The 19,519-nt window shown below is 49.2% G+C and overlaps 1 protein-coding gene across 5 annotated transcripts in view; it reads left to right on the top strand.

Annotated features, from left to right (window-relative positions):
- Nucleotides 1-19,519, top strand: part of SPTAN1 (spectrin alpha, non-erythrocytic 1) — a 60,384-nt gene that overhangs the window by 10,566 nt on the left and 30,299 nt on the right. For all 5 annotated transcript variants that reach the window (XM_082619369.1, XM_082619368.1, XM_082619367.1 and 2 more), the window contains exons 3-21: nt 951-1,076; nt 5,131-5,271; nt 5,491-5,637; nt 7,184-7,317; nt 7,481-7,625; nt 7,703-7,857; nt 8,544-8,679; nt 11,781-11,882; nt 12,756-12,893; nt 13,376-13,486; nt 14,051-14,128; nt 14,239-14,394; nt 14,626-14,830; nt 15,362-15,543; nt 15,899-16,142; nt 16,343-16,465; nt 17,374-17,591; nt 18,341-18,433; nt 18,731-18,865. In XM_082619369.1, coding sequence (XP_082475495.1) covers nt 951-1,076; nt 5,131-5,271; nt 5,491-5,637; nt 7,184-7,317; nt 7,481-7,625; nt 7,703-7,857; nt 8,544-8,679; nt 11,781-11,882; nt 12,756-12,893; nt 13,376-13,486; nt 14,051-14,128; nt 14,239-14,394; nt 14,626-14,830; nt 15,362-15,543; nt 15,899-16,142; nt 16,343-16,465; nt 17,374-17,591; nt 18,341-18,433; nt 18,731-18,865 — 2,769 coding nt within the window. The remainder of the gene's footprint in view (nt 1-950; nt 1,077-5,130; nt 5,272-5,490; nt 5,638-7,183; nt 7,318-7,480; nt 7,626-7,702; nt 7,858-8,543; nt 8,680-11,780; nt 11,883-12,755; nt 12,894-13,375; nt 13,487-14,050; nt 14,129-14,238; nt 14,395-14,625; nt 14,831-15,361; nt 15,544-15,898; nt 16,143-16,342; nt 16,466-17,373; nt 17,592-18,340; nt 18,434-18,730; nt 18,866-19,519) is intronic.

Below are 19,519 nucleotides of genomic sequence, written 5' to 3'. Positions count from 1 at the left end.
CCCTAGAGCTCAAATGTCTTTGTCCAAAATTTATACAGACCTCATTAGGACCTTGAGGGACGGAATGTAGATCTGACATAAGGAAGGACTCACTCACTGTTCTGAAAAGCCCTTAGTGATTGTATCAGTGAGCGTGAATGGGGGATCCTGCAGGTTTTAACTTATCTTCTGTGGATGCTTTAAGCTGACGGTTCTCAATCCACTGCCTTACAACCCTTGGTGATCCTTCATCATGTTTCAGGGAGGGTCTGGTTTGATCTCTTGGAATGTGTAGTTTTGAGAAAGGTGTTAACAGTGTTGTTGCTGGTGAAAATTTGTATAGCTGGTTTTTTTTTAAAAAGCCTCTCTTCTTGTTGATTTTGGTGAAAGACTTTTTTTTTTTAGCAAGTGGGACAGTGGTTGTACCCATGGTTCTTTTACTATGCCAAAGTCATCTGAGAAGAGAAAATGATGAACGCTGGTTTAGGTGCAGGCCCTGCCCAGCTCAGCATGTGAGTAAAGAGAGGTATTGAGAAGTGGAATGTATCACATCAATCAAAGAGTATGGCTTCTAAAGCAAGCTAAAAAAAAGTCATGTCATGAATGAACGTGAATGGATTCGTCAAAGGTAAACACTACATGCTAAGAAGGCTCTCAGTATGGTTCTGTATTTCTAAAAGGGATTGGATGTCCATAAAAGCTAATTTCCTGATACACAAGAAAATGATGATATTTTGTAGCATCTTGCCGTCTGCGAAGTTGTTGGTCCTCAGTGGCCAAGCTTTCAGAGGGCAAGTGTAGATGCAGGCAGAGCATTTGAGTAATTGAACCGGTAGGGGGGTGGTTGGGAGGCTGAGTGAGGCGTCCATAGAGAGGGAGTGGGATGCAATAGCGGAGGAATAATAGGGAGCTGGGGGCGGAACGACGCGTGCCGAGGAGCACGTATGGCTCATTTCGCGGTCCACCGACAGGGCAAGCTGCAGAAGCATCAAGCCTTTGAAGCTGAGGTGCAGGCCAACTCGGGAGCCATTGTGAAGCTGGATGAAACTGGCAACCTCATGATTTCAGAAGGGCACTTTGCATCTGAAACCATCAGGGTGAGTAAGAGCAGTGCCTGGTGTGGATGGCCTTCCTCTCTCTGGTTGGTAGAGGAATGTGGATTAACGCTTACATGTAAATTTGGGTTCCTAAAAAGATAGATTTTTCTAGCTTTTTAAAGGAATTCGTGAAGTATCCTGATGGAGTTACCCAACTCCTGCTTTTGTAATAGGATGATTCAGTATGTCTATAAACAAGCGTTTGTGTACCCAGTAAGGAAATTAATGTTCTTTTTGTAGAACAAATTAGGATGCAATCACACTTTAAAGAAGACTGCATATATTAAACTTTTAACATTTTCAGATGGTAATTGGATGGGAGAGCATATTAGTGAAATTGGTGAATTTAGGAATTAGGACACAAAGATAAATAGGATTAATCACAGACACTATAAAGTTCTCTGTTGGGAAGCTTGCTCTCTGGATCTTGGTGCCTTGCCCCAGGAGGGATTTCCTGAGGTCTGGTCAGCAAGCCTGTTAAAGGCCCAGCTGTGAGGAGTGACGTGTGGTACCTGTTGGTCAGTGACCGTGGCGATGTAGCTTGCTTTGAAGCAGGAGTCCTCAAACTTGGTCTGGCTTGTTTGGGTGCCATTTGTCGAGGCAGGGGCAATAATTGGTCTTTCTCTGTTTTGTTTAACATTTCCAATACCAAGGTATTAAGGGCAAACAAGCCTCTTTAGGATGAAGTGTGCATGCTTAGTTTCTCATAACTGGATGCTCTCATCTATCTTTGATTTCCTTCTTATCTATCTTTGTGTTTTGTTCTTTGTCATCCAAAGTCTCGTTCCATTAAGGGACCAGCCTTTTCAGTCCTTGACCTGTCAAGTCAGTCCCAAAGACTAAGATGGAAGCCACGTTCTTAAGCCCCGGCTAGAAATGTTTCATCCTCTGCTGTGCCCTGAGATCCACAGTGGAACATCCACAGGGATTTCATTCCCTTAGGTTCTGGTCTAGTAAATACTTACTGTGTCTCTTTTGCTCTAATATACTCTGCAGTCTTATACTGAAGACTTGCAATTAGCCTTAAGCTTATTATTAATAATAAACTATTACTAGTAATGATTGTAAACAGGCAGTAAAAGTAAATTCTAAATGCTATATGCCAACTATTTAATTACTACATTCAACCCATGCAGGCAATATAATACGTGTCTCTGCAATTAAATACAAAGACGTGGGACTTCCCTGGTGGTCCGGTGGTTAAGACTTTGTGCTTCCACTGCAGGGGGCGTGGGTTTGATCCCTGGTTGGGGAACTAAGATCCCGCATGCCGCGTGGCGCGGCCAAGAAAGTACAAAGATGCATCTGCTCATTTCCCCGCTCTTTTGTATATAGTCTTACTGTAAATGAAATCAGCCAGAGTGCCAATTTGCTGATTCAGCTGCTCTGTATTAGTTTAACTAGGTTACAGACGGGGAATATGAGAAATAGATGAAGTGTCTCTTCCCTGTTTAGAGATCTTATTAAAGCAGCATTTGAGGGACTTCCCTGGTGGTGCAGTGGTTAAGAATCCACCTGCCAATGCAGGGGACACGGGTTCAAGCCCTGGTCCAGGAAGATCCCACATGCCACGGAGCAACTAAGCCCGTGCGCCACAACTACTGAGCCCATGCACCACAACTACTGAAGCCCACGCACCTCTAGGCCCTGTGCTTCACAACGAGAAGCCACTGCAATGAGAAGCCCGCACACTGCAACGAACAGTAGCCCCTGCTCGCCGCAACTAGAGAAAGCTCGCGTGCAGCAACAAAGACCCAATGCAGCCAAAATTAAATAACTTTATCAAAAAAAAATTTGAAACTACTGTTAGCTACTATTTGTTGAGAAGCTATTAATAGCTATTTATGTGCAAACACTTTGCTAGGACTTTTACATACGTTATCTCTAATCTTCACAAGAAGCTTGCAAGGTAGCCATAGTATAGAAGGGTAGAAGCTGAGGCTCAGAGAATTTTGAGCAACTTGCTCAGGTTCCCACAGCTCATAGGTGACAGAACCCGTGTTTCAATCGACTCCTTTCTTTAGTTACAGTTGTTCACTTTATTTTCCCAGCCCGAGTTTCATTCCTATCAGCTTTCCTTTCTTTTCCCCCAACTGCTTCTCTGAAAGCTGCTGCTGCTCGCTCCGGCCCCTGTTGAGAACTTTGCCTGAGCCAGCCAGGATTCTCCTCCACCCTGCCGGCTGTCCACGCGTTCCCTAAGCACACCTGCCTCCCTGCCCACTCACGCTCTCAGACACCAGCAAGCTTGTGAAACTGGCCTCTGTCAAAACTGCAGTATTGACAAGAGGAGACGTACTGGGAGTGGGAAAGTTGTTCCAGTCCTGGAACAGGCCTGGCCCCGGTTCTTCCCTCGAGGGTATGGAAATGAGATTTGTGAGAGACAGACGGCTGACCTGTAGGTGAGGATTTTCTTGAGCCTTCTGAGGCCTCATTTTAATTTGAGCAAAGGGGGGAGTTCCCTGGCGGTCCAGTGGTTACGACTCCATGCTTCCACTGTAGGGGGCGCGGGTTCGATCCCTGGTCAGGGAACCAAGATCCCGTATGCAGCGCAGTACGGCCAAAAAATTTTAAAAAAAGAAAAAAAAAAAAAAAAGCAAAGGGTTCTCATTTAATTCCTGCGTTCGTGCTCCCAGGTCCCACGGTCATCCTGTCCTGGTAATTGACCTGGCCCAGTAACTCAGTAGCTTAGTTTGGCAGGCAACGTTTACGTAGAGGAAGGTGGGTGGGGTGTGAAGACTGTCTGTGTCCTGGATAACCTGTCTGTCACCGGTTTAGACTTTCACACCGTACCGGACGGCGTGGCGCCCCATAGTGACCGCCACCCACATTGGCTCCCACATCCGAGTAGGTGGAGTATTGACTTGCTGTTGGTTGCCTTTTCCCCCTTGCCTGGGAATGCCTTTCACTTCCTTCTCCGTGGTGGACTCCGGTTTGAACCATCAGCGATGGAAGTGATTGTGGTGGTGGAAGTGAATTGTGTGAGCCTTTACTTTCCTCCCAGTGCTTTCTCCTTTCCAATGAACCGCCAGTACTTGCTCCTAAGAGAATCCACCCATGTTGACTATCCCGTGGCTCTCAGCCTTCCAGTTTGCGGGGAGTGGCCTCTCAACGATGGGTGGATCCCAGGTATCTCTCCTGGGAGTGTTTGTGTTTGTGTCACTTGTTTCTGTCTGTGTTGTACAGAAACTCCCAGTATCTTGGGTGGGCATAAGCAACACCTGGAGATTGGGTTCGAATGCCAGACTGCATCGCCTAAGCGTGAATTGATGACAATCCCCCTAGTTCTTGACGAGTCCTTACTAGGACTGTGCTGTGAGAACCCAAAATGCTGGGAAGTGACTGTTTGGGCCTGTGGCTGCCACCCGGGCGCAGCTTGATGTAAACCTCACTTGGGATGTACCGTATGTACCACAAGCTGCAACTTTTCACGAAGCACCAAAACAGCTTCTGCCAGGAATCCTCTTTGGTAGCTGATTGTGTTTCAGGACCCCATCTTTTTACCTTTACACTAAGGTTTTCCTCTTTACTTGTGCCTCATAGTTATTTCTTTACACGTATGATGCCTATGGGACCTCTTGTTTTCTCCCCTTTACCTCCGTGAATTCAGAACACACACTTCAGTGATTCCTGCTGTGGTTGCACGATCACACCTCATCTTTCCTTCCCCAACAGTCTTCTGACCTAGAAATCCCACTGTAATAGTTTAACAGCTAATATAACTAAAAACATTACCTAAATACTTACCAAATAATGTGATATCAATAATAACTGATAATTATAAAATAATAGTAAATTCCTTGGCATAAACTAGAATACATCTACCTACAAAAGGTCAGTTATTTTGTACTTTAAGACCTACCAAACCACTGTGAAGTGTATGCATTTTCCTATTCTCAGTTAACTTTACAATTTCCCCTCAGTGTAGGGATTATCTATCTTTTTAAAAAGACCTGTCCAGAGCCCTGTGAGGTTTCTAACTTGCTGGAACTCTGTGGAGGAGCCAGACCCCACAGAAATGGTTGTGATCTGTGGGCTTGGGCTCTTTAACCTCCAGACTCGTTTGATGGAGCTGCACCGCCAATGGGAATTACTTCTGGAGAAGATGCGGGAGAAAGGAATCAAGCTACTGCAGGCCCAGAAGCTGGTGCAGTTCTTACGAGAATGTGAGGACGTGATGGACTGGATCAACGACAAGGTACGTTTGAGAAGGAAGGTGTGTTGGGGAGGCCTTGAGGGAAGAGGGGGACGAGACCCCTCCACGTCTGCAGCTGAGAGCCGGCAGAGCGGCACACAGAAAACCGCGTCTGCCGAAGCTGCCGCGGCCCCTTCAGGGCCCATTTCGTGATGGGGTTCTGGAAGCCATTGTTCCCAAGTGTTTTTTGATGACTCTGGCTCTGTTGTGGTCCCTGAATAGGAAGCAATTGTGACTTCTGAGGAGCTGGGCCAGGACCTGGAGCATGTGGAGGTTTTACAGAAGAAATTTGAAGAGTTTCAAACAGACATGGCAGCCCACGAAGAAAGAGTGAATGAAGTGAACCAGTTTGCCGCGAAGCTCGTTCAGGTAAACAGGGAAGCGCTGTGGGCTTCTCACAGCGTCGTCACGGCAACTTCCTTTACTTTAACATTAACATAATGTACCGTCATTATATTAACTTCTCCAGAAGAGAAGCTTTGATTGGGCCCCTGATTTCTGAGTGAGCAGGTTTTGGTAAGCATGTCTAAGAGTTCTGTTTAGGTCTGAGTAAGGCGGCAATACTGATCACTCCTAAATTGGAAAATGCTTTTTAACTTGTGGCCGTGGGCAGGAAGGGCAGACTTCCTTTGATCTGTTTCCTTTGCCCACTTTCAGGTATGGCTGAAGCTTTCATTGGGCGGCTGAAGCTGGGTGTCGGGGTTTCTCAGACCAGGGTGTGGTGGTGAGAGCTTCGTAGGCTTGGCAGACGTCCACCACTGCCTGATCGCTCTTCCCTTCCTTTTTGAGTCGGAGCTTCCCTGGGCTCCCGGGAGCCTGGGGAGCCCTGTGATGATTGGCTCTCGGCCGGGAGCTCAGGAGCCATTAAGAGGGGAGTGGGGCAGCCCCTCCCAGTTGCATGCATGTGCGGTCCCGTCACTGCCGCTTTATTCTCACCTGCTACCACAGGGCTCCGGAGACATCGAGTCGGATGAACTCGGGAGTTTCTGCTTTAGGGAAACCTTGATTTGGGCGGCGGGGTACACATTTTATGTATGTAGATCCTTCGGGGCCGGCACTTGTTCCCTTTTGGATCCAGAGCCAGCATTCCTCAGATGTAATCTCACCCTTCCAAGTGGCGGGTGAGCTGCCCCCGGAATCCTGGGCCGTCCCAGGGCTGTGCTGAGGAGAGCAGGCAGGCCAGGCCCAAGATCTCACAGGTGGATCCCGCAACCCGGAGGTGCTTCACCTGATTACTTTACATGTTATTTTTATTTAAACAAGACAGAATGTGGTTTGTGGGGAAGGATACTTTGAAAGGAATATCTCCAGTCTGAAGTCAGGAACAGACCTGGAAAACCATGTGTCTGGGCAGGAATGCTTATTAATAGCCTCATGACATTTGAAAAAGTGAACTTTGGAGTAGCTGGGGCGAGCGGTGTGTTGACGAGGCCACCACAGAGGTGCAGCTGAAGGGCCTTAACACAGGGGGTTTGGTGCTGATGCACAGAAAGAGACTCGCCCCACGGCTCCAGGGCGCAGAGAATGGCTCTCGCCTTTTTATAGAGCAAGAAATGGAAGCTCTTTTTGAATGAGCTTCTCTTCATTCCACACAAACAGCCAGTGTTTCTTTTTTTTTTTTTGCGGTACGCGGGCCTCTCACTGTTGTGGCCTCTCCCGTTGCGGAGCACAGGCTCAGCGGCCATGGCTCACGGGCCCAGCCGCTCCGCGGCATGTGGGTTCTTCCCGGACCGGGGCACGAACCCGTGTCCCCTGCATCGGCAGGCGGACCCTCAACCACTGCGCCACCAGGGAAGCCCCAGTGTTTCTTTAGAACAGTAAGGTTTGCTGAGGCGGCCGCGTCAGGGAGCCAAGGCCAGGCGGGCAGTTGGTGGGGCCAGAGGTCTGAGTGCAGTCTCTGCCCTTCCTGGCTCAGGAGCAACACCCCGAGGAGGAACTCATCAAGACGAAGCAGGATGAGGTGAATGCAGCCTGGCAGCGGCTGAAGGGACTGGCCCTCCAGAGGCAGGGGAAGCTGTTCGGGGCAGCCGAGGTTCAGCGCTTTAACAGGTACCGAGCTGAGGGGCTTGCGGGAAGGGGTCTCCCGGGGGGCGTGGCAAGGCCCAGGGCCAGTCTAGGAAGATGTGGGGCTGACTGGGTCTTGGCCCCGCGTGGCGTCCCAGTCCCAGATGGACGTCGTAACTGTGGATTAACAGGTGCCTCTGTGCTGTAGGGATGTGGACGAGACCATCAGCTGGATTAAGGAGAAGGAACAGTTAATGGCCTCTGATGATTTTGGCCGGGACCTGGCCAGCGTCCAGGCTCTGCTTCGGAAACACGAGGGTTTGGAGAGAGATCTCGCTGCGTTGGAGGACAAGGTGGGTTTTGAAGGCAGCTGACTCTATAAGTGAGTTCGCCCGGTCAGGAGAGCAGCCCTGACAGAGTGTGTCTGCAGGTCAAAGCCCTGTGCGCCGAGGCCGACCGCCTGCAGCAGTCCCACCCTCTGAGCGCCACCCAGATCCAAGTGAAGCGAGAGGAGCTGATCACCAACTGGGAGCAGATCCGCACGCTGGCCGCAGAGAGACACGCTCGTCTCAACGATTCCTACAGGTAGAAATGCTCCTCCAGGGCCCCCCCGCAGCCCGCACCAGGGGGCTTTTGTTTTAGAGGCGAGAGGAAGGCCGAGTTGACGGTCTCTGCTGAGAAACCTTCTGTATAGCTTGACAGCTTTGCTCTAGTAAGAAAAGGCAGATGAGTTTTTCTTACTGTATTTGTTATATATTTTTATATTGTATATTAATATATTTCTGTGTTATATTTGGAGACTGGAAACTTTGTAGTGTTTGCGTATACACACATAATATTTATAACTTTATACATACCTTTTTTCCATCCCATATCACTGTGTTAGAACCAATAGAAATGGAAATAATCTCTTTAGCAATCTGAGCGTCATGTGAAATACTCTGTTAAAATTGAGTAAATCAAGGATTGAAAGGGAGAGAATGCTTCTTACTAATAACTAAGGGTTGAACTGGGGAGTGACAAGGAAGTTGAAAATAAGGGACAAGCTTGGGGAATTATAGTGATGGACAGAACCTAAATTTTAAAGGCTTGATCTCAGCCTTCTTCTGCTTTCCTTTAATAGTCTAGATTGAAAGAGTCCCATGTTTCCAAGGGCTAGAGTTTGTATGGTGCGTTACACGTCGGAGGACGTGAAGTCAGAGCTCTAGGGCGGCATCTTCCATCTGGGGCCTCCCCTGGAGACCCCTCCTCACTGACCTTTGGTTTCCCAGGCTTCAGCGCTTCCTTGCTGACTTCAGAGACCTTACCAGCTGGGTCACTGAGATGAAAGCCCTCATCAATGCAGATGAACTTGCCAACGACGTGGCTGGGGCCGAAGCCCTGCTGGATAGGCATCAGGAGCACAAGGTAAGGTCTCCAGGGTCTTCCAGAAGTAAAGCCATGAGCTTAACAGGGCGTCACTGTAACTGTCACTTACAGCCGGAAGTGGCTGAAACCTTGCTCGTGCTCTCACCATAGGGATTGTGGCTGGTTTTGCCTTTGGAGACTTGCTTTACCTGCTTCTAACAGATGGTTAAGGGAGTTACATGTCAGGAGAATAACTATGGTTCGTAAAAGCAAAGGGCCAAGCTCTGGCAAGGTGGAGGTGCTACTGTTTTGCACGTGTGTCCTGTGCCACCTTAAACAGTGTCTTTGTTTAAATGCTGAATTTCATCGTTGGTTTGAGTGAATTTAAATTTCATGATCTGCTATTTCCCCAGGGAGCATCCATGGGAAACTAGTTTTATGAGATCGTAATAGGCTTTACCTTAAGAAGAAGGGGTTTCTGTGGCTAAGAAATTCTGGAAAACACTGTTAAACAAGATTTTAAAAATTATTATTACTATAGGTCTTCTGAGAGGCGCTAGATATAAAAAATTAACATACAAAGGTCAGATGAGCCCCTCTGCACTAGCAGCAGTTAGAAGCGTAATTTTTAAAAACACTACGTACATTGCGTCGGAAGATATAAGGTACCTGGGAGTAAATCTAACAGAAGTTGTATGAGACATCTGTGGAGAAAGCCGTAAAGTTCTGACGGAAGAAAAGGAACACTGAACAAAGGGATGGGCAGGGGTGGAATGATCTCTTGTAAAGGTACAAATTCTCCCCAAGATTTATACATTCAGTGCAATTCCAGGCGAAGGCCTTTATTTCTAGAATGAGACAAGATGATTTTTTTTTTTTTTTTTTTTTTTGGCTGCGTTGGGTCTTCGTTGCTGCACGCGGGCTCTTCTCTAGTTGCGGCGAGCGGGGGCTACTCTTTGTTGCGGTGCACGGGCTTCTCATTGCAGTGGCTTCTCATTGTGGAGCACGGGCTCTAGGCACGCGGGCTTCAGTAGTTGCAGCACGCGGGCTCAGTAGCTGTGGCTCATGGGCTCTAGAGCACAGGCTCAGTAGTTGTGGCACACGAGCTTAGTTGCTCCGCAGCATGTGGGATCGTCCCAGACCAGGGATCAAACCCGTGTCCCCTGCATTGGCAGGCGGATTCTCAACCACTGTGCCACCGGGGAAGCCCGACAAGATGATTTTAAAATTAACTTGGAAGAAAAAAAAATAAAAAAACAGCTGAGATAATTATGAAGAACAGGGGAGGGACTCACCCTACCAGGTATTATAAAATCATAAACAAATCCATCTGGCAGTACTTCCCTGGTGGTGCAGTGATTAAGAATCTGCCTGCCAGGCTTCCCTGGTGGCTCAGTGGTTAAGAATCTGCCTACCAATGCAGGAGACACGGGTTCCAGCCCTGATCTGGGAAGATCCCATATGCTGCACAGCAACTAATCCCGTGCACCACAGCTACTAAGCCTGTGCTCTAGAGCCCACGAGCCACAACTACTGAGCCCATGTGCCACAACTACTGAAGCCCACGCACATAGAGCCCATGCTCCCAACAGGAGAAGCCACCACAATGAGAAGCCTGCGCACCACAACAAAGAGTAGCCCCCGCTCGCCACAACCAGAGAAAAGCCCCCGTGCAGCAACAAAGACCCAATGCAGCCAAAAATAAAATAAAATAAATTTATTAAAAAAAAAGAATCCGCCTGCCAGTGCAGGGGACACGGGTTCGAGCCCTGGTCCGGGAAGATCCCACATGCTGTGGAGCAACTAAGCCCATGCGCCACAACTACTGATCCTGTGCTCTAGAGCCCACGAGCCACAACTACTGAGCCCGTGTGCCACAACTACTGAAGCCCACACACAAAGAGCCCATGCTCCCAACAGGAGAAGCCACCACAATGAGAAGCGTGCGCACCACAACAAAGAGTAGCCCCCGCTCGCCACAACCAGAGAAAAGCCCACGTGCAGTAACGAAGACCCAATGCAGCCAAAAATAAAATAAAATAAATTTATTAAAAAAAAAAGAATCTACCTGCCAGTGCAGGGGACATGGGTTCGAGCTCTGGTCCGGGAAGATCCCACATGCTGTGGAGCTACTAAGCCCTTGAGCCACAACTACTGAGCCTGCGCTCTAGAGCCTGTGCTCTGCAATAAGAGGAGCCACCATAATGAGAAGGCCGTACGCAGCCAAAAATAAATAAATTAATTAATTTTTTTAAATGTAAAAAAAAAAAAAATCCATCTGGCACAAGGAAGACCCAAAATACACCAATGGAACAGAAGAGAGAGAGCTCAGACCCTGTAGATGTGTGGAAACTTGACAGTTTGACAGGTGGCACGAAAAGCCAGTAGGAAACAGACTTCTTTTTTTTTTTTTTTCTTAAAATTTTTCCCTTTTTTTTTTATTAGTTTCTGCTTTATAACAAAGTGAATCAGTTATACATATACATCTGTTCCCATATCCCTTCCCTCTTGCGTCTCCCTCCCTCCCCACCCTCCCTATCCCACCCCTCCAGGCGGTCACAAAACACCGAGCTGATCTCCCTGTGCTATGCGGCTGCTTCCCACTAGCTATCTACCTTACGTTTGGTAGTGTATATATGTCCATGCCTCTCTTTCGCTTTGTCACAGCTTACCCTTCCCCCTCCCCATATCCTCAAGTCCATTCTCTAGTAGGTCTGTGTCTTTATTCCTGTTTTACCCCTAGGTTCTTCATGACATTGTTTTTTTCTTAAATCACATATATATATGTTAGCATACGGTATTTGTCTTTCTCTTTCTGACTTACTTCACTCTGTATGACAGACTCTAGGTCTATCCACCTCATTACAAATAGCTCAATTTCGTTTCTTTTTATAGCTGAGTAATATTCCATTGTATATATGTGCCACATCTTCTTTATCCATTCATCCGATGATGGACACTTAGGTTGGGAAACAGACTTCTTAATAAATGATGCTCTCCTGTTTGATGACCTAGGCTGTTATTAGGAAACCTGGCCTTATCTTTGATTTTTTCCACATTCTAGATGTGATATTCCTGATTTGTAATGATTATGTGAAATTCAGTAGCTGCTTCTTTTGCAAGATGCTGGGCATAAATTGTCCTTTTTTTCCCTCCGTTAGGGTGAAATTGACGCTCATGAAGATAGCTTTAAATCTGCAGATGAGTCTGGACAGGCCCTGCTTGCTGCTGGTCATTACGCCTCAGATGAAGTGAGGGAGAAGGTAAGAGAGGAGGAAGACTCTTTTACTAAGTCTCCAAAAGCTATTATCCAGCCTTAAATATCCAGACGTTGCATTCACCCTGGTGTGTGAGAAAACTTACACAAGAGATTCCGCCTGGAAGCAGCAACTCCAGAGATTTAAAAAGAATATGTGTGGTGATTGATCAGGGAGAGAAAGTTCCATTTGTTTGGGATACATGCAGCACACGTCCTACTTAAAGGGGGCTTTGCAGGGAGCCGAGTCCTGCATTAGTAGTTGGAGCGGACAGGAAGCAAATTTGTGTTAAATTATTTGTGTGTGTGTATAATTCCCGAGTTCCAAAGTATCTTTATGAAGATGCCTGAGGAACATTAGATAATGATATATATTTTAATATTATAGAGACCAAGAAGAGACATTTCAAAGACGCACTTTATTGTCATTAACTTTACAGCCTAAAAATTAAGCCTAGGGCATTCATGGGTCTAGTCAGCATATTCTGGGGAGTACCCCCTCAGCTGACATCTCTCACCTAAGAGCCCCTACTCCATTTATGCTGCCCCACTTTTACATAGAGACCCTTCTTCTACCTAGGGGTTTATTTGCCATTTTTGCCTAACATTATTTGTGATAATGTGGCAATAAATTAATTCTAGATTCGTTCGAGCAGGGCCTCCCCTCTTAGGTTTAACATAAACTTTCAGCCAGCCGCTCAGGATCTGTGGTTCCTTGTGGCTTGCCTGACATGTGCAAGGAAATGTTCTCCTTCTCTTATTTAAATCAGAGCAGGGGCCTGAAGGTTGGCAGAGGGTTGGAAATGCCAGGGCAGCCTCTGTGTCTGCCCAGCGTCCGTGGGCACTGAGGTTCCCTCCGCCTGCCCCCTCTCCCTCCCAGCTGACCGTCCTCTCCGAGGAGCGGGCCGCGCTGCTGCAGCTGTGGGAGCTGCGGCGGCAGCAGTATGAGCAGTGCATGGACCTGCAGCTCTTCTACCGCGACACCGAGCAGGTGGACAACTGGATGAGCAAACAGGAGGTGACTGGGGATGGGCGCCGGCCGCCGCTCAGTTAGCGCATCCTGTGCGGGGATCACCACTGGTTCAGTTCTGCGTCAGGTGGAGGGGTTGCCAGCTTCCGTGGGCTCTGCCAGCACGGTCCTTGCTGCCGAGATTGAAAGGCCCCAGTTTTTCAGGGGAGTGTGATGGTGTGAAGTGTTTTGTTAAAGAGACTTTGTTTCTTTAGAACGTAGCATTATACGTAATTTAAATCTAATAGAAGCAACAGAAGCTATTGGAAAAAAGTTTCAGTGGAATGTGGAGTAAGGATTTCATGCTCTTGTTGGATTGGTTTTAAGGGAATGTGAAGAGACTTCTGGCTTTCTGGGGGAGGTTTGAAGGTTTAATAGCCATAGAACTTCTTTCCTTCTTTGTGTCCTTCTGCCAGAATAGCCTTTGCTTTCCAGCCTTAGGAGGTGAAAGGAATCAGACATTATCTCAACACTTTGTTTCCTCTTGTAAGGCGTTCCTGTTGAATGAAGACCTGGGAGATTCCTTGGATAGCGTGGAAGCGCTTCTCAAGAAGCACGAGGACTTCGAGAAATCCCTCAGCGCCCAGGAGGAGAAGATTACAGTAAGACCCCTCCTTGCTGTCAGTGCCTTCAGATGATCATGAGAGGCAGCAGAGGTCTCGTCCTGTTCCAAAAGGTTTCTGAGCAGATTCAGTGAAGGCTCCGGGTGCTTAAAGTCTCACGGTGATGATTGACCACCGTGTTGGAGACACAGCACGACTTCTAGAATGAAGTCATTTTCTAGATGTAAACCTCCAAGTTGAGATTACCTTCCTCTAAAAGTAATTAAGAATTATTGTAAGAGATATTTTCCCATTGAACACAGACCTTAGAAGTAGGAATTGAAAGGCTGTTGACCCATATCTGACTCCATCAGTTCCTGCTGTGACGTTAGCTGCAGCTAATGTCTCCGGTCCTGAGTGAAGCGAGCGTAACTCTGTGCCCTGTAAGAACATCAAGCAAAAACTCAACAGTTGAGGGATAAAGGTTGTCCTAGTAAACCTCAGAGTGACAACCTTGACCTGTGTTCAGGTCTAGAGCATTCCGTGCCCTGTTCTGCACTTTCCTCTGGGGGCCAAGCTGTGGAAGAGTCGCTCACCACTGAAGAACCTTATTCTTCTTCCTAGGCCTTAGACGAGTTTGCCACCAAGCTAATTCAGAACAACCACTATGCGATGGAAGATGTGGCTACTCGCCGAGATGCGGTGAGTGTGCAGCCTCTTTACACACCTCCTTTCTGTCCGTGGGTGGCCCTTCTGAGCCTGATCCGCTGGGGGGTAAGAGCTGGAGATTCACAGGGAGCCTTGCCTTTCAGCTGTTGAGCCGCCGCAACGCGCTTCACGAGAGAGCCATGTATCGCCGGGCCCAGCTGGCTGATTCCTTCCACTTGCAGCAGTTTTTCCGTGACTCCGATGAGCTCAAGAGTTGGGTCAATGAGAAGATGAAAACCGCCACGGACGAAGCTTATAAAGTAATGTCCCGTTAGCATTGCCATGTAGCACTTGGTTAGTAAGCTAATTAAGCACAGCACTCACAGATAAATTGTAGCTAAATAAAGAAATTGGTAATTTCAAAATACACACTATTTAATGTAAGCTGGCCGTTTTATACGTCCCCCTATAAAGATAAGTGTGAGGGTAATGCAGCGTAACTTGATGTCCTGAGGTTCAAGATAGAACCCCCTTCTTCCTTGCCTTGGCAGGACCCATCCAACCTGCAGGGGAAAGTACAGAAGCATCAGGCTTTTGAGGCCGAGCTCTCAGCAAACCAGAGCCGCATTGACGCCCTGGAGAAAGCCGGGCAAAAGCTGATTGACGTCAACCACTACGCCAAGGACGAGGTGGCAGCTCGAATGAATGAGGTCATCAGTTTGTGGAAGAAACTGCTGGAGGCCACGGAACTAAAAGGTGAGAGGAGGTGTGCACGGGAGGCCGTTTGGGGAATTAAATCTTCCTCCCTCGTTCCGTGTTTTGGAGACGTGCCACCCAGGAAAGCTGAGCTGGGTGACCTGGGCCCTCGGGCTCACTTCCTGGGTAGGAGTCACCTGCCCTGGGTTCCTGATGCTCTGCTGATTTGGTGAATGTGGTTGAGCGTGCTGGTCAGGGAGGGCAGGGAGCCTGAGTGAGAAGGGGATGATTTGGTCGTTGGGCCTCACTGAATTAGGCCTCATCACTGAAAGTCAGAGCTCAGCGGTGAGCCAAGGGCAGGTAACCGTTCGCCAGACCCTATCCCCTGGGGGTTAGAAGGCTTTTTAAACGACTTCCAATCAGCATCTAAAAGGTAGAGCAGAGGTTGCGGTTTTTCTTTACCCTCTTGATAGCAGTGAAGCTGTGACTAACATCCTGCCCCGTGGTCCTGCTGTGAGGCGCATTGGTTGAGAGCAGCGCCGGCAGAAGGGTGATGTTGACTAACGAAATCCCACTTGCCTCCTGGACTAGGAATAAAGCTCCGTGAGGCTAACCAGCAGCAGCAGTTTAACCGCAACGTTGAGGACATCGAACTGTGGCTGTACGAAGTGGAAGGTCACCTGGCTTCAGACGATTACGGCAAAGACCTTACCAATGTCCAGAACCTCCAGAAGAAGCACGCCCTGCTGGAGGCCGACGTGGCAGCGCACCAGGTACGGGGACCTGGGCGCGGCGTTTGGGCCAGTGAGCGCAGGAGTGAGAGTGGCCAGTCAGTCAGGAGCAGCTGGTGTGGGGAGGGATGAAGTGTGTTGATCTTCTTAGAGAACCACGTTTGCGCCATATGCTTCTGTTCAAATTAGAGTGCCTTCCCTCGGACCTTTCTGGGATCCCAGAATGAGGGGAAGCAATGGCAGAAAGAATGCTCTCGGGTGTGGGAAAAGAACCGTGTTATGTTTTCTCGGTATGTGAGCAAACCACACCTGAAGTAATAAAGTCAGCCTAGAAATGTCCAGCACATAGTTGCCCCACACCGGGCCAGGCTTTCAAGACTGTCCTATCCGTTCCCAGGATCGAATCGATGGCATCACCATCCAGGCCCGCCAGTTCCAGGATGCTGGCCACTTTGATGCTGAAAACATCAAGAAGAAGCAGGAAGCCCTGGTGGCTCGCTACGAGGCGCTCAAGGAGCCCATGATTGCCCGCAAGCAGAAGCTGGCTGATTCTCTGCGTCTGCAGCAGCTCTTCCGTGATGTCGAGGATGAGGAGACATGGATTCGAGAGAAAGAACCCATCGCTGCATCCACCAACAGAGGTCAGCCTCCCGCCATCAGATAGGAATCCAGTTGGGAAAGGGCTCTACCCTTATGGCAGGAAGGGGACCAGTGTCAGAATGAGCAAGGTCAAGCTTACGTTGAACTGGAAGTTGAGGTAAACCGTGGTGGGAGCCAAGTGACAGGTAAGCTGCCTCTTCTCTTGATGGCTTGGGCGACTTGGGAGTGGTTTCTCTTTCAGGCAAAGATTTAATTGGAGTCCAGAATCTGCTAAAGAAACACCAAGCCCTACAAGCAGAGATTGCCGGACACGAGCCCCGCATCAAAGCAGTTACACAGAAGGGGAACGCCATGGTGGATGAAGGTGAGTGTCGTCGGAGAAGTGGCTTCACTCTCACTCCTCAGGGCGCTCTTCTTGGAAGGCTGAGTGTGTGGACCCGAGTCAGGCTGGGCTGTAGGGTTGGAGACCGTCCCCACTCTCTCCTGACTGTGACTTTGACTTGCCCATATAACCTCTCTGAGCTGAACTTGTCACCTGTGAGGCGGGGATGATACCACCTGCTCCCACAGTTGTGAGGGTTAAACGGGGTCAGACACTGAGGAGCCAGAGACGGTGCCCGGCAGGTGCGAGCCTCCGTGACTGGGAGTCGGGGCAGTGGGGGCTGTTACTTCTATTGTTTCTTTTTTTTTTTTTTTTTTTTTAATTACGTTAACCCCTATGTTCTTTTTTTTTTTTTTTTTTTTAATTATTTATTTATTTATTTTTGGCTGTGTTGGGTCTTCGTTTCTGCGCGAGGGCTTTCTCTAGTTGTGGCAAGCGGGGGCCACTCTTCATCGCGGTGCGCAGGCCTCTCACTATCGTGGCCTCTCTTGTTGCGGAGCACAGGCTCCAGACGCGCAGGCTCAGTAATTGTGGCTCACGGGGCTAATTGCTCCGCGGCATGTGGGCTCTTCCCAGACCAGGGCTCGAACCCGTGTCCTCTGCATTGGCAGGCAGATTCTCAACCACTGCGCCACCAGGGAAGCCCTCTATTGTTTCTTTATGATAACGTCACTGATGCCAACTAGGGATACCTGCTTCTTAGAGTCGAGATAGACCTCATGGTTTGAGGAGGCAGAAGACAAGCAGATCCGTTGGGCTGGAACCCGGAAGGGGCCTGGCTCCCCAGGACGCAGTGTCGCCGGTGCTGCGAGCACACAGAGGGCGTTTTTGTCCTGCTGCAACGTGTCCCTGTGCTCCTCCTTGTCCTCCCTCCCCTGCCCGCCTCGCAGGCCATTTTGCTGCAGAGGACGTGAAGGCCAAGCTCCACGAGCTGAACCAGAAGTGGGAGTCGCTGAAATCCAAGGCCTCCCAGCGGCGGCAGGACCTGGAAGACTCGCTGCAGGCCCAGCAGTACTTCGCCGACGCCAACGAGGCCGAGTCGTGGATGCGGGAGAAGGAGCCCATCGTAGGCAGCACCGACTATGGGAAGGACGAGGACTCGGCTGAGGTGAGACGAGCTGGGGGCTGCCGCGCTCGGGCTGGGGGCTGGTTAGGAGAACGACCGCGTGGAAGGTGCGGCCTCACGGTTGTCGCTCTTCAAAGGGTTTCAGCGTCTTTTTTCCCTGTTTACTATGGAAATACAGTCCTACCTAAAGAAGAGAGGAGACGGCCTTTCACCATCAGCCGTGACCATTTCTCCATTCTTGTTTCATCTTTCCTCCCCCATCTGCATACACATACGTCCAGAAACACAGTTCTTTGTTAGTCATCTTTTTTTAGTGGACCCCTTAAATTTTATTCATAAAGGTCTAGGTGTAGCCATGTGCCTGCCTCTTCTCTTGCCAGTCTTCACAAATACCACAGTGAGCTGAATATTGACACGACCTGAGATGATTTTTGGAAGTGGCGGTAGAGGAAAATGGAGAAGCACCGAGTGTGGCGGGGAACGGGGTTCCCTGGACGAGGGAGCTGCCACTTGTCGGGAATGTTTATTTCTTAGGAAGGGGGTGGACCCGCTGTACGTGTGATGTTCTTCATGTCCCTTCATGTGTTTCACGGGTTGCGTAGTTAAGCATGTAAAGGCAGGCTGAAAAGATGATAATAGAAATCACAGTATTTCCTCCAAATTAAATGTTGATCAAAAAGGGGGAGAGAGTGGAGGACCGATCAGGTCGCCAGGTAACTAAACAGATTTCAGAGGCAGCGGGCCGGCTCTGGCTTCTTGCTCAGGGCCGCCGTGTGTCCTTTTGGCTCCAGGCTCTGCTAAAGAAACACGAGGCTTTGATGTCGGACCTCAGCGCTTATGGCAGCAGCATCCAGGCTCTGAGAGAGCAGGCCCAGTCGTGCCGGGTGAGTGTGGCTTCCATTCAGCAGCTGCGCGTTCCCTGGGGGCGGGGGGACAGGGAAGGTGAAGGACCCGGATGCGGCCGGCAGGTGTCACGGTCATAGGTGGTGTTCTTGTGACCTTAAAGATCCCAGACAGCTGAACTTCCTGAATCAGATTTTGTTGGTAGCTTCAGAGAAGGACTCTCACAAAGGTGTGTTTGGTCCATTTGGGACAGCTGTGGAAGTTGGAATCCGCCGTGGGCTTAGGTGGCACACCGGGGACATCCTGTAACTTTGTCTGCCCTTCCTTTGGATTTTTAGCAACAAGTGGCCCCCATGGATGACGAGACCGGGAAGGAGCTGGTCTTGGCGCTCTACGACTATCAGGAGAAGAGCCCTCGAGAGGTGACCATGAAGAAGGGAGACATCCTCACCTTGCTCAACAGCACCAACAAGGCAAGCGCGGAAAGAGGCCGTGGGCGGCTCTCCATCGGCAGCGCCAGTGTCGCTCAGTTGGGTGTCTTGGGAGGGTGTCTTTCCAGGACGAGGCTGGTTTCGAATTTGAGGACTTTAGTTCCCTGGTCCACCTCCCACTTTGTACAGGTTTATCCTGTTTTGCCTGTGATCAAGATGACCAGTCTTGTTTCCTTGAATACCCGGAAGCTAGTGTAATGACCCACCCTCTCAAGGGTAGCTTTTTTCACCATTGAAAAAAATTCCACGTGGAATTTTTTTCTCTCTTGAACCAAAGTCTGCTCCTCTGTAGCTTGTACCTGTTGGTTCTAGACTGTACGACTACAGCAGACAGTTGAAGACGGCGCCGACGTCACCCCGTAGGCTCCGTCTTCTCAAAGTTAAACGCTGCCTGGTTCATCAGCGTTTCTCGCCTGACACATTCTGGTTTGGCAGTGTCCTTGGAGTGAGGCCATGGTCGTCCACGTGTCGTAGGACTGATCCCCAAAGAGCCTGCCTCCCCTCTTGGTCTAGGCTGGGGAAGTGTCCTCAGCCCGGCCGTTGTCAAGAACCTCCTATTCCCACACCCTCAGCTTACCCTAGTTGTGGGCGTTTGAGAAAACCTGGCTGGTGTCTTTGTGTTGCCTCTCACCCTCA

Source organism: Mesoplodon mirus (assembly GCF_964341445.2).
Source record: "Mesoplodon mirus genome assembly, chromosome: 1".
Lineage (NCBI taxonomy): Eukaryota > Metazoa > Chordata > Mammalia > Artiodactyla > Ziphiidae > Mesoplodon > Mesoplodon mirus.
The sequence above is the reverse complement of the archived record's forward strand: the minus strand, read 5'-3'. Positions and strand labels throughout refer to the sequence as shown.